This window comes from Budorcas taxicolor, chromosome 13, assembly GCF_023091745.1.
Source record: "Budorcas taxicolor isolate Tak-1 chromosome 13, Takin1.1, whole genome shotgun sequence".
NCBI lineage: Eukaryota > Metazoa > Chordata > Mammalia > Artiodactyla > Bovidae > Budorcas > Budorcas taxicolor.
In genome coordinates this window covers 46,251,478-46,265,545 of record NC_068922.1, presented here as the reverse complement: position 1 = coordinate 46,265,545, position 14,068 = coordinate 46,251,478, and the positions used below count along the sequence as shown (strand labels likewise).

Here is a 14,068-nt window from a genome sequence, read left to right as displayed (position 1 = left end):
TACAACCCTGTGCAAGGGAAAGATGAATGATTTTCTCTGACAGGAACAGGCTGCTGGGGAGGAGGCTGCCCACTGCTCACCCTCCTAGAAGCCCCCCGGACTCCAGAGCTCCTGCTGCTGATCTCATAGAAGACGGGGTCCCCATCCTGCTTCAGAAGAAAGCGACCCAATGGTTCAGTTAACTCGTGATGGTGGAAATGTGTCACGAAGCCAATATTCTAGAGCTCGTGAGTTTCTATTCGTTTGAAGTCTCCTCATCTATACAAAGAAGCTAATTTCATTTTCCTAGAAAATACTTTCAAAGGAGTAAAAAAATGTCAACATGAAAGCAGCTGAAAGCCTTAAGACACCATGAGATATACAAGGTTTATTTCATCTCTTCTATTCAAGAAATGCTAGTGTTCTAAATACTGCTCCCACCTCACATCATCTTTCGAGAATAACTGACAGGGAATCCCTGGTGGTCCAGTGGTTAAGAATCCGCCTTGAAATGCAAGGGACACCAGGTTGATCCCTGGTCTGGGAAGATCTCACATGCTGCAGGTAACTAAGCCCATGCACCACAACTACAAGAGTCCATGAGCCACAGCTCCTGAGCCCCGTGTACCCTGGAGCCCTTGCTTCACAACAAGAGAAGCCCACACACCACAACGAAGGGGAGCCCCTGCTTCCTGCATCTGAAGGAAGTCTGCACGCAGCAACGAAGACCCATCACAGCCGAAAAATAAATCTTAAACAGAAAGAGTGAGTGATAGTGGTCAGACTGCCCTACAACCCCACTCACACAGCCAGTCCACGAGTTTACTTCCTGTGCAAAGCACCTGCCACAGTAGACACTTGTCACCTGCAGAATGGCAGTCCCTCCAAAGAACCTCTGCCCACATTCCTTCCCCAAGGCTCTGTTCCTCTGCATCCATGGGAGATAGAACATTGCACAACACTTTCAGAAAGTGTGTTTTATTTAAGACACTTTCCATAAAGGAGAGATTTCAACCAGAATCCTACCTGTGTCAAATTCAACAAGTCATGAAGGAAACAAGCAAAATCAACGTTATCTTCATCCCTGTGTCCAGAGCCAGGTCTTACAAATAACAGGGAAGAAATTCTAAAACACCAACAGGCATTACAGATGCCTATATTATTCCTTACCAGTGTAACAGCTAAATAATAATTCATCACCATAGAAACAGAGGAGGCAGAATTCTACTTTCTTTTCATATTAACTTACGTACAAGTAAAAAAAATTCTTCAAGTCTGGACTCTGGTATCAACAGCAAAATGACTCCAAGTGCTATTTCTCATTTGTTCCAAGTCATTTTGGGGCTTGGTGGGGGAGGACTAGCCCCACTATTTGCAGTAAGACTGTATTCACTTGAGCTAACAGCAGAATGAAACAACAAAACCACCCAAACACCAAATCTCATGTTGACAGAATGTCCCTACAGGACACAGCACTGCAACAGTAAAGTGTGGGCCTGAGATACATTACAATGTACATAGTAAAAAAGTTTCCACCCTGGCAAGTTGATTTTTCCTTGGACTTAAATAGGTGTTTTTTAATGACTTAAGTTTAGTGGAATTGCACCCTTGCTTAAACAGCTCCTTAAAGATTACCTTATGGGCTTCCCATGTGGCTCGGGGTAAAAAATCCACCTGCAATGCAGGAGATGCAGGACACCTGGGTTCAGTCCCTGGGTTGGGAAGATCCACTGGGGGAGGACATGGCAATCGACTCCAGTATTCTTGCTCGGAGAATCCCATGGACAGAGGAGTCTAATGGGCTCCAGTCCACGGGGAGGAAAAGAGTCAGAAGAAGCTGAGCACACATCCATACACAGCTCCATCCTATTACTTGCTGTTACTCAAGTATTAATAGTTATTATACATAACTTTGGGTTGGGAGAAGGGCAAGGCTTACCCACTCCAGTATTCTGGCCTGGAGAGTTCCATGCATTGTATAGTTTCCACAGGGTCACAAAGAGTCAGACACAACTGAGAGACTTCACACACACACACACACACACACACACACACACACACACAAGTTCATGGCAGGGGGGTGGGGGAGGCACTTCAGATTATCTCCAGTTTTTATTTTAAAAGAACCAGCTTAGGTTTCACTGAAGCACAAAGGCTCCCTGGTGGTCCAGTGGTTAAGAATCTGCCTCCAAAGCAGGGAATAAGGGTTCAATCCCTGGTTCAGGAAGATCCCACATGCCCACACCCCAGCTAAGCCTGCACGCCCTACAGCCTGAGCTCCACAGCCACTGAAGCCACCGCAGGGAGAAGCCCACGCACCACAACCAGAGAAAGCCTGCAGGCAGCAACAAAGACCTAGCGCAGCCAGGAGGGAAGAGAGAAGCAGCTTACGAAAACCGATGAGAAGAGCCCACTCACACTCACAAACCCACACGGAACCACCGACATAACCCCAGGTGACTGTAAAGGGTAAAAGCCCAGGCCCTGTGGTGAGTGCTGGGCGGAGGGGTGGGGGGTGCACCGAGCCCCGGCGTCAGGGCCACAGCGAGCCTGATTCTGACTTGCCCTCTCAGAGCTGCCCGGGCTCACGCAGCCCCACCTGTGCGGCCCGTAGTGGCATACACGTCCTCTGTCGTGGGAAACGAGGAGAAGCTAGCTAGCTGAGCCCTCTCCACACACACTGAGGGCTGGGGGAACATGCAGCTCCAGGAGGAAGATTCCAGAGTCAGGGCCGGTGGAGGTCAGCCTTGCCTTCACGAGGCGCCGGGAAGCACTCTGAGCGGAGATCCACACATGGTCCCGGATTCAATGACTGTGACCTAACAGGTCGTCCTTGGCAGACACACCTGGGCTGGAGTCTGACCTAGGACACCCTTCCTTTTCTCTTGAAAAGTAAAAGGGTTGAAAAGGGGGTTTCCAGGGGTATTGACACAGAGAGTCCACCAGAAAGGAAGATTTATCATTAAAAAAAAAAAAAAAAAAGAGGCCTCACAGCTCTGAAGCTGCCCCAGGCAGGGTAAGTGTCCAGGCAGCAACTATTAAGAGACGCCCTCCCCACCCCACACTCCCCACCCACACTGGGCCCCCTGCTTTTCTCCCAGGGCCGCTCTCACAATCCCTGTAACTCAAACCACAGAGACAAAGGAGGGGCTGGGAAACCCTGGCCCAGTGACAGCGCCTCGGGGGAAGTGCGGGGATGGATGTTTACGGAGCAGACACTCTGGCTGTATCACTGATCGCCACAACTGTCCCAAAGGCAGGGTCCTTAACCCGATCTGACAGCGGGGGACACCCTCCCCACACATGAAGATCTGGAGGAAGACTCCACAGAGGACATACATGACAATTCTCAAGATCTGCACACAAATCTCCACAAATAAGACTTAGAGAAAGACCCAAAGAGGCTCGGGAAGCACAGAAGGTCACCCACGAGTGAAACATGGACTTGGTGCTTTCCGTGCCCCCTCCACTAAATCCAGCCCCCGAGACCAATGGCTCTGGGGTGAACCCGTCCTTCCTAACGCGTCTGGCCAACTCCAAATCACCCATTCTGGCCACTGACACCACTGGGCTTTGCTACGGCTCTCACCCTCTGTGAAGGCGCGATCCTGTAGATACAGATCTTGTCATCTGTGTCTTCGTGACACTGATATGACCTGATGTGCTCTAGTTGCAACAAAGCACGTAATCTTTACTTATATTACTTTACTCATAAAGACCTAGAATCTTCTGATAAGGTTAATTAGCAACACAGTTTATACTTCTCATTTCAGGTAAACTGTCGCGGAAGCGTCAGCTGGAGCCACACACACCACCCCCCCCTTCACTGGAGCCACGTCACCCTCATCTTCTCAGCGACATCACACTCGGGCCAGAAACGGGACATGGCTCTAAGCGGGTGCTCATGATTTTCCCGAGAGTGAAGAAGTCCTGACAGGAGGCTCTGCCAACAGAAGAGAACAGCCAAAACAAAGCCACGAAGGCAGGATTAAGACCGGGCAGCACGGAAACTGGGATGGGTGGGTCTCTCCCCACTAACAGGACGTTTCATAAATGCCTGACACATGGCGAGCTACACTGGTAAGACACGTGGTCAGGACACGAGAGACTGCTTGTGGTTTTAGGAGAAAGCGTCCCTGCCCAGCACCAAGCGGCCACAGGGAAGTCAGATGCACGAACTACCTCCCTCCTCGGCCAGCGGCTCAGACCTGAGTCTGGGGGTATGAACCAGCCCACACTGAACCGGACCAATATTTACATATGAATTCTTTACTTCATAATTTTAAAAAGTTTTAGTATTCCTATAATTAAAAAAAAAAAAAAACAGGAAAATACCTGACTTGACGAACCAGATAATTCAGTAAAAAAAATTCTAATTGTGCATAACTGCAGACAAGTATGGCAAAGAATTTCTGTCTCTGGTGCTGACAGAACTGATTTGGATCTGGCAGGCAGTTTTCAATCTTTTCATGGGGACACAGAAAGTTTCCAACCTAATAAGCAAAAAAATATGATTTAAAAACCAGCAGCCCAGAAGGGAAAGATCTGTTTAACACTATCAATCACAGACTGCTTCTGTGCTCACTATCTTGGGTCTTTTTTTCCCCTGACTTCTCATACCTATCACACAAAATGCTTGGTAAAGAAGGATCTCAATTTGTGATTCTCAGAGCACATTTCATTTTGCACAATATTCAGCAGCAGCAAAACTAAAGAGCCACCTCCCCAGTCCCCTCCCCCAAAAGAAGGCTGCTTGTTGTCGTTGACTTTACAGCCCAACATCTCAGCCCTTCCCCGCTTTACTGGTCTTTAAGTGCTTATGAACATTAATACCGCATTGAGTCCTGACGAAAGGGCCATATATGTACAAGCCCCACTCCTGTGTTCTCACATATGAATTCCCACTTAAGAGTCTCCCCTTCGAGAGACCTATGTATTATCATCACCAACAAATTGATGCAACTGCTGCTTCTGAGACGTCACAAGCTTTTGACCCTCTCAGCAGAAAGAAAGGTGCACAGGCAATGACAGCAGGTGACCTCTGTAGGGAGCACAAAAAGACTGAGAAGAAGGAAAATCAACACTGGCAACCTTGAAAGCAGAGGGATACAGACGAAGAGATTGGAGGACGGGAACCGTCAACAGCGGCCGGAGCCCATCATGTTACCCAAGGTGCCTGCCATGTTACAGCAGATGAAGTGTCCCCTGTTCCAGGAAAAACACTGATGTGCAAAACCTAGCCAATACCTGCAGGCAAGCATCTGATTTTAGGAAGATGCCTGAGTAATTATGAGAACCTTAATATGACTAGGATTTGAACTGGTGAGTCAGTCCATATACATAACATCAAAACGAAGATTTTCCAATACATTCTCTCCACAATTCAGAAGAATGCTACAACTCGTCCCATAAATCACTGCTTAAAAAAAAAAAAAAAAATCAGCTCTAAAAAAAGAGACTTCTCATTTGAAAAAGGCTGGGAGGAGGAAGGCAAAAAGTGACTCATAACATCCAACAGCCTGTAGCCTCCAAACCATAACAAGAATATAAAGCCAGTGGGCCCAGAATGAAACAAAATAGTCACTGTTACAGCTGTGACCTCACGGCATTCAGCTCTAAGTGTGACTACAGCACCATAAATACCTTCTGAGCGCTGGGATCAACCTTACACATTAGGGCCTTGAATATGTGCCTTTACCTTCCCAGCTAAACCTGACATCTATATTTACTCAAGAAAAGGACATTCAAATGTAACAATTTTCATAAGTCTGAACAACTCTTAAAACTCAAGTCCACACATTTCACATCCCACCCATATCAGTGCTGCCATTTTGTAAATATCTGTAATTCAGGTAATAATCTTTTATTTTAGATTCATAAAGCCAAGGACTCCAGCTCCCAGGACCAGCACTGACATGCCGCCCCAAAGGTAACGGGCTCTATTAACTGCGTGAGGACTGACTGCAGGTGCAGCAGCTCAGCTGTCACTCCCTGAATCTGCACCCCCTTCCTTCCTCCCCTCCCAGTGACAAGTTATCAGTGAGACTCTGGAAGAAAACATTTTTTCACACACTTGTTTTTCAGAGCCCCCTGTTTCCTTTCAATGAGGAGAATGTTTGGATTGCATGAGAGACAGTGGTCTCCTTCCCCCACCCGTGGAAGGTGGTCCCAGACTTCAGCTCGGGGAGCCAGCTCTGCAGTCACAGGCACCGCCAAGAACAGCTGGGGCTGCAGGGGATGGAGCTCAGGCCGGCCGCAGAGCTGGGTGCATCTGCGACTGTGTGCTGGCAGCCCTGAAGACACCTGCCCCCAACCTACGAACCTTCCAACTGGCCATCTCTTTACAATTTTACAGGATTATGCCAGCTGCATGTGAACTACTCATCTCTAACTTAAAAAGACTGATTCCTTGACCAGTACAATGAACTGATGGCACCCACCACCTCCCTTGGGCAGTTTCGAACTTACTAGAAAACGTTAAGTTGGAGTCAATTATAAAACATAACTGCTAGTTGCAGGAATTCAGGACCTTACAGACTTAGTAACTCCCATAAGCAAGAGTTAGGAAGTCAGTAGGCACACTCACAATCAAAACCACAAAGTATAAAGCTAACAGATGTCTCTTCTGCAAACGTCACGGTTTTCACAGGCTGCATCACAAGGCAATTTCCCAAAGTCCTACCAAAATAAGAATGCAACCACTGCTGAAAGAGTGGGATGAGATCGTCTAGAGCTGCAAGTCCAGGGTGTGCATAGCCCAGGACACAAACCATCAGCTAACAGAGAAATGTATTGCTGAATTTCAATCAACAGCTAATTTTTTTAGTAAGACATGAGTCCCTTTATTGAGAAATTTTCTCTTTCTGCTCTGCTTTGCTGATGTTTCCATTTAAAGTTTTCCTTTAAGCCAAATACTGTTTATTCACAAATTACCTACTTAGTGGCCCTCTTAAAGCCAAAGAGAAAAAAATGCATGATTCCAAAAGGCAAGAATGAAGGGAAAGGGGGGGGAAGAGAGGGAAGAAAAAAATGATTCAGGGAAAAGTGTGTGGGGAAAAGAGCCTCCATCACCCCACCTGGCCCCCAGCAACCAGCCAGCTCACCAGCTTCCTCTCCATCTCACATTCAGTGCCAAGCATCCTCCTGGCCCCCAAGACTCCCCCAGACGCAAGGATCAGACGCCTCTCCCCACAGAGAGCTCCTGTTCTTTGCTGGCACTAGTTCTTCGGGGAGAGGAGCCCAGCGTCCCGAGGGGAAGCACCGGACAGCAACAGACAGTGGAAAGAAAAGAGGGGGCAACCAGCAGGGCAGGAAAGTGGAAATATGAGTTCTGCAGCCAAGAAGTCAATCTGCAACCCTGCACCCAACAGTGACCCATAAAACAGAACATCAGTGTCTGTAACAGCACAGCAGACAGGGCAAACCAAAGCTGGACCAGCACCTACTGATCTAGATTACACACAACCATTCGCGGCTGGCAGGCCACGTAGGAACACTGAGAGAAGAGCTACTCTGGTTTTTCAGCCTACATTATGTGCTGAAAACGGGACTGCTTTCCATGCGCCTCTGTAAGAACTGAGCGCTGGAAAGTCCACACACGTTTCCACAGTATTCTCTAACCTTTTAATAAAATGATGACTAACTTAAAGAATTCTCTTCATGTGAATCCTGATTGAAGATAAATATGAAAGCAATACTCTCAATTCAGCATTAAAAGTTGTTTTAAGTTTTCGCTTTGCAAGTGGATACGGTGGGGGATTTTTAAGTTCCGAAATGTAAAGAGACAAAAATTTCTGATCCTTTCATATTCTTTGGTTTCTGGTAAACAATATTGAAAAGCAAGTTGATTAATCTAGTTTAAGCCAGTAAAACTATACTACATGGTCACAATACACAAAATTCCAAATGACCTTAAAGAGAGACCCAATCAACCCAATGCAGACAACACAAGTCAAACATGACACAGCTAAAGGGGAGTAGGGGGGTGGCTCACGCTGGGCAGTCACAGCAACAACCCTCTCCTCTCTTGGGTGTTCCAGCCAGGCCTAGGGAGGTTTAGAGAGGGAGAAACAGTAATATGATTCGAGCATGCAAACACACGACCCTTCCTCTGTCCTGACACTCAATAAAAATTCATTAAACCCTTTTTAAAATCTGCAAGGACACAAGGTATTCACAGAGAACCAGACTGAGCACATGCTTTGCCATCCTCTGGGCAACAGGGACACAGTCTAGGAGTGACTGAGGGTGACCGGTAACTGCCACCCAGCAAGTGAGTGTGTTCTGTCCACGTTCACACCAGCCCCTCCCACCAGGGGCCACACACTGTCCCAGACAGGCAGAAGCAAGGTGAGAGCCCAGTCCAGGCTGACTGGGGAGGCGGAGGGATTCTGGTCAGTTCAGAGGCTGCACAGGGGCATACTGACACAACATCAGGATGAGGCAGATAGAGCAGAAGAGCTTGTTTGGAGACAAGGCAGGAAGGATAGGGTGTTGTAAACAGCACAGCTGTGGTGCAGAGCTGTGGCGGGTAGGGGGCAGGGGAGAAGAACCCATGTGAGCAGTGATGAAGCCAAAGAACTTGGGCAAATATTCTCTAGTGGGTCCTGCACCCCTCCAAGCCACCTGTCCACACAGAACTCCTTACCCACCAGTGTGGACTAAGCTCTGCTCCCCAGCTGAGCTCGGCACTGAGGTCCAGCAGTGCCTGCAGCCCCTCAGACAGCGGCTGCTGAGCAGAGTCCAGGAAACATCTCCTGTGGGACAGCTGAGCATCACAGAGCCCCGAAGGATCCCGAACATGAAACAGGAGCCTTCCAGAGGGCACCATCTGAAGAGACACCTCACCCAGGCCCCCACCTTTACCACCTTCTTCCCCCCTGAAAGTGTTAAAAGGGAAAACATCAGGTCAACACCAGTTTCTCCCAGCTGATGAAAACTGGCACCTATGAATCTACTTTCTGACTGCCAGCCCCACAAAACCGTTACACACACACACACACACACACACACACACACACACACGAGTTCACTACTAAACTGCTCCAAATATAAATTTGAGAGGACATGGCCTCTCCACCCCGAGTGTATTAGTGGCCTTCCCAGGGTGAGCCGGGTGCATTCTAAATCTATAGTCAACATTCAAGATTTCGGAACTTTAGTGGGTTTTATAAAAAGACACAGCAAACCCCAATCTAAAACTTATGACAGCTGAGCACATGATCCCGGCCTTAAAAGAAAATAAGAAACCGTATATAACACTCCATGAAATCACTGTAGCGAATCTGTCACAAACTGGAAGCGTGAGCCGCTGGGAACGCGGCACAGACCCGGCCTGAGGGAGGGGGCTCTCCAGTTCCAGCCAACCTTCGCGTCCAGCGCACGGAAACAATAGCGGTGCTGGCCGGTCCAGGCCGGACGCCGCGGACCCCGCGGTCAGACCCTCAAGTCCAACGACAAGTTTCGCATTAGAACCAGGCCCGCGGCGCCTCAGGCCGCGCGTCGCGGAACCGCCCCCGGCCCGGCCGCGGTGGGCAGCGCTCGGACGCGCACCAAGGACACAGCCCGGTCCACCAGGCCGCGCGCGAGGCCGCCCCGGCCCGCGGCCCGCCCTGCGCCCCCGGCCCGCGGCCCGTCCTGCGGCCCCAGCGGCGCCCCCAGCCCGCGTCGCGCCCTGAGCCCCCGGCCCGGGCCTGCCCTGCGTCCCAAGCCCCAGGCCCGTCCTGCGCCCCCGGCCCGAGGCTCGCCCTGCGCCCCAAGCCACGGGCCCGCCCTTCAGCCCCGGACCCCCAGAAACCCCCAGGCCCCACCGGTCCCCGGCGCCGGGGCCGCGGCGGACGACGCAGAGCCGCAGGGCGGGGGCCGCTTCTCGCCCTGCGCCGGGACCCCCGCCCTCCCGGGCCCCGTGACAGCGCGGCCGGCCGAGCGCCGGGCCTGTTACCTTCCGACAGCTCCAGCTCCAGCTCGGCCAGCCGGGCGCGCACCTCCAGGGGCAGCGCCATGCCCTCCAGGCTGCGGTCCGCCATGCTCGCGCCGCCCCCGCCCGCGCCGGCCTCCCTTTGTTCCAGGCCGCGGTCTCGCCGCTCCTCGCGCCCCGCGGACCCGCACCGAGCGGCGGCAGGCCGGGCGGCGGCGCAGCGCGCTCCTCCCCGGCGCCTCCCCCGCGCGCCCCGGCTCGCCGGCCCCGCGCCCGCGCCCCCGGCCCGCCCGGAGCGCGCTCGCCCCGCTGCACCGGCGGCTCCGCGGAGCGCGCGCGAGGCGAGGGCGCGCACTCGGAGGAGAGGGGCGGGGCGGGGCGCGCGCACACACCGGGGGGCGGGGCGCGCGCACGGCGGGGACGGGGGCGGGGCGCGCTCCCGGGGCCCTGGCGCGCGCCCCGGCGCAACGGACCTCCCCGCCCAGCCCGGCCCCCGCCCTCCCCGGGCCCGAGGCAGAAAATGACCGGCTGGAGAACCAGCCTCTCCGTTCCTGGTCTTTGCGGGCTGATTTTTTTTTTTTTTTTTAATAAATGCGCCTGTGGGTTGGGGACAGGGGCCGTGGAAAGAGGCCCGGGTTGGAGGATCCTAACTCCCGCAGCTGTAGGCCCTGGGGCCACAATCAGGGCTCGGCCTCGGCTCAGGCCCCACCGTGAGGCCGAGGAGGTGGGGTGTCCCAGATCCCCACGTGCGCGGGCAGACCGCGCGCACGCCCGCCCCCAGCGCGTCCTCTGCCGGGGCCCGGTTCCCGGCAGGTCTCCCGTCTCTCCCGCTGCCACCGCAGCGCTGTCACCTCTCGGGCATCAGCAGACTGGGCCTCCAGTCCTGGCCGTCTGGGGCAGCCAGCTCACCCCTCCGACTGTCCACCTGAATAACCTCGCCCAGACGCCCCCAAACCCAGAATCCGCACACCAGCCCCTCCTCCTGGCTTCTGGTGGCTTCCACCATTCTCCCAGGGAGCGAGGCTAGGAAGAATCCGGAGTCTGTCCTCCTCGGTCTTCGCGCAGCCTCTGATCCCTGGGCCCCTCGAGGCTCTTGCGGGTCACTGTCACCCGACTCCCCTCCCACAATTCAGCCCCTCCTGCAGGCCCGGGGCATCCTCACGGCCTGCTGGTGGTTCCCTCACCGCCAACTGCTTGACCCTGTGGCGCGAGAGTGACCTAAGTTGGCTCCGGAGAAACAGTGGCATTTCAGTGGCATTTATTCCTTTCAAAAACAGGAAATTCAGTACTTCCTGTGCTATCCACTGAATACACATCCACCCTCTGATCGGACACTCCAGTCCCTCCACTGCCTGGCCCCAACCCACAACCACCCCCTGACACACACCCCCAGGCGCTGGTTCCTGAAGACCTGGTAGCCTTCACCCAAGTGCTCCCTTCTCCACCCTCAGAATCCTAGGCGTCCCTAATATCAACCCTAGGAAAACCTCTCCTCCTCACACCCGTCCTCCCACTACCTTATCTGCTTATCTCTGCCCTCATCTTCTTGGCCTCTGTTTATCCTTCTCATTCAGTTCAGTCCTCAGTCCTGTCCGACTCTTTGTGACCCCACGAATCACAGCAGGCCAGCCCTCCCTGTACACTACCAACTCCCAGAGTTCACTCAAACTCAGATCCATCAACTCGGTGATGCCATCCAGCCATCTCATCCTCTGTTGTCCCCTTCTCCTCCTGCCTCCAATCCCTCCCAGCATCAGGGTCTTTTCCACTGAGTCAACTCTTCGCATCAGGAAACCAAAGTATTGGAGTTTCATCCTCAGCCTCAGTCCTTCCAATGAACACCCAAGACTGATCTCCTTTAGAATGGACTGGTTGGATCTCCTTGCAGTCCAAGGGACTCTCAAGAGTCTTCTCCAACACCACAGTTCAAAAGCATCAATTCTTCGGCGCTCAGCTTTCTTCACAGTCCAACTCTCACATCCAGACATGACCACTGGAAAAATCATAGCCTACGACTAGACAGACCTTTGTTGGCAAAGTAACGTCTCTGCTTTTTAATAAGCTATCTAGGTTGGTCATAACTTTCCTTCCAAGGAGTAAGCATCTTTTAATTTCATAGCTGCAGTCACCATATGCAGTGATTTTGGAGCCCCAAAAAATAAAGTCTGACACTATTTCCACTGTTTCCTCATCTATTTCCCATGAAGTGATGGGTCCAGATGCCATGATCTTCGTTTTCTGAATGTTGAGCTTTAAGCCAACCTTTTCGCTCTCCTCTTTCACTTTCATCAAGAGATTGTTTAGTTCCTCTTCACTTTCTGCCATAAGGGTGGTGTCATCTGCATATCTGAGGTTATTGATATTTCTCCCAGCAATCTTGATTCCAGCTTGTGCTTCTTCCAGCCCAGCGTTTCTCATGATGTACTCTGCATAGAAGTTAAATAAGCAGGGTGACAATATACAGCCTTGACGCACTCCTTTTCCTATTTGGAACCAGCCTGTTGTTCCATGTCCAGTTCTAACTGTTGCTTCCTGACCTGCATATAGGTTTCTCAAGAGGCAGGTCAGGTGGTCTGGGATACCCATCTCTTTCAGAATTTTCCACAGTTTATTGTGATCCACACAGTCAAAGGCTTTGGCATAGTCAGTAAAGCAGAAATAGATGTTTTTCTGGAACTCTCTTGCTTTTTCGATGATCCAGCGGATGTTGGCAATTTGATCTCTGGTTCCTCTGCCTTTTCTAAAACCAGCTTGAACATCTGGAATTTCGCAGTTCACGAATTGCTGAAGCCTGGCTTGAAAAATCTTGAGCATTACTTTACTAGCGTGTGAGATGAGTGCAATTGTGTGGTAGTTTGAGCATTCTTTGGCATTGCCTTTCTTTGGGATTGGAATGAAAACTGACCTGTTCTAGTCCTGTGGCCACTGCTGAGTTTTCCAAATTTGCTGGCATATTGAGTACAGCACTTTCACAGCATCATCTTTTAGGATTTGAAACAGCTCAACTGGAATTCCATCAGCTCCACTAGCTTTGTTCATAGTGATGCTTTCTAAGGGGCACTTGACTTCACATTCCAGGATGTCTGGCTCTAGGTGAGTGATCACACCATTGTGATTATCTTGGTCAGGAAAATCTTTTTTGTGCAGTTCTTCTGTGTATTCTTGCCACCTCTTCTTAATATCTTCTGCTTCTGTTAAGTCCATACCATTTCTGTTCTTTATCAAGCCGGGAGAAATATCAATAACCTCAGATATGCAGATGACACCACCCTTATGGCAGAAAGTGAAGAGGAGCTAAAAAGCCTCTTGATGAAAGTGAAAGAGGAGAGCGAAAAAGTTGACTTAAAGCTCAACATTCAGAAAACGAAGATCATGGCATCCAGTCCAATCAATTCATGGGAAATAGATGGGGAAACAGTAGAAACAGTGTCAGACTTTATTTTGGGGGGCTCCAAAATCACTGCAGGTGGTGACTGCAGCCATGAAATTAAAAGACACTTACTCCTTGAAAGGAAAGTTATGACCAACCTAGACAGTATATTCAAAAGCAGAAACATTACCGTCTAGTCAAGGCTATGGTTTTTCCTGTGGCCATGTATGGATGTGAGAGTTGGACTGTGAAGAAGGCTGAGCGCCGAAGAATTAATGCTTTGGAACTGTGGTGCTGGAGAAGACTCTTGAGAGTCCCTTGGACTGCAAGGAGATCCAACCAGTCCATTCTGAAGGAGATCAACCCTGGGATTTCTTTGGAAGGAATGATGGTAAAGCTGAAGCTCCAGTACTTTGGCCACCTCATGCGAAGAGTTGACTCATTGGAAAAGACTCTGATGCTGGGAGAGATTGGGGGCAGGAGGAGAAGGGGACAACAGAGGATGAGATGGCTGGATGGCATCACAGACTCGATGGACATGAGTTTGAGTGAGCTCCAGGAGATGGTGATGGACAGGGAGGCCTGGCGTGCTGCGATTCATGGGGTCGCAAAGAGTCGGACACAACTGAGCGACTGAACTGAACTGATCAAGCCCATCTTTGCATGAAATGTTCCCTTAGTAGCTCTAATTTTCTTGAAGAGATCTCTAGTCTTTTCCATTCTGTTGTTTTCCTCTATTTCTTTGCATTGATCACTGAGGAAGGCTTTCTTATCTCTCCTTGCTATTCTTTGGAACTCTGCAT

At 51.0% G+C, this 14,068-nt stretch overlaps 1 protein-coding gene across 5 annotated transcripts in view; it reads right to left on the bottom strand.

Annotated features, from left to right (window-relative positions):
- DIP2C (disco interacting protein 2 homolog C) overlaps positions 1-10,068 on the bottom strand; it is a 305,520-nt gene extending 295,452 nt beyond the window's left edge. For all 5 annotated transcript variants that reach the window (XM_052651231.1, XM_052651232.1, XM_052651235.1 and 2 more), the window contains exon 1: positions 9,920-10,068. In XM_052651231.1, the coding sequence (XP_052507191.1) occupies positions 9,920-10,004 (85 nt within the window). In that variant the 5' untranslated portion in view covers positions 10,005-10,068. The remainder of the gene's footprint in view (positions 1-9,919) is intronic.
- Positions 10,069-14,068: the final 4,000 nt, after the last annotated feature.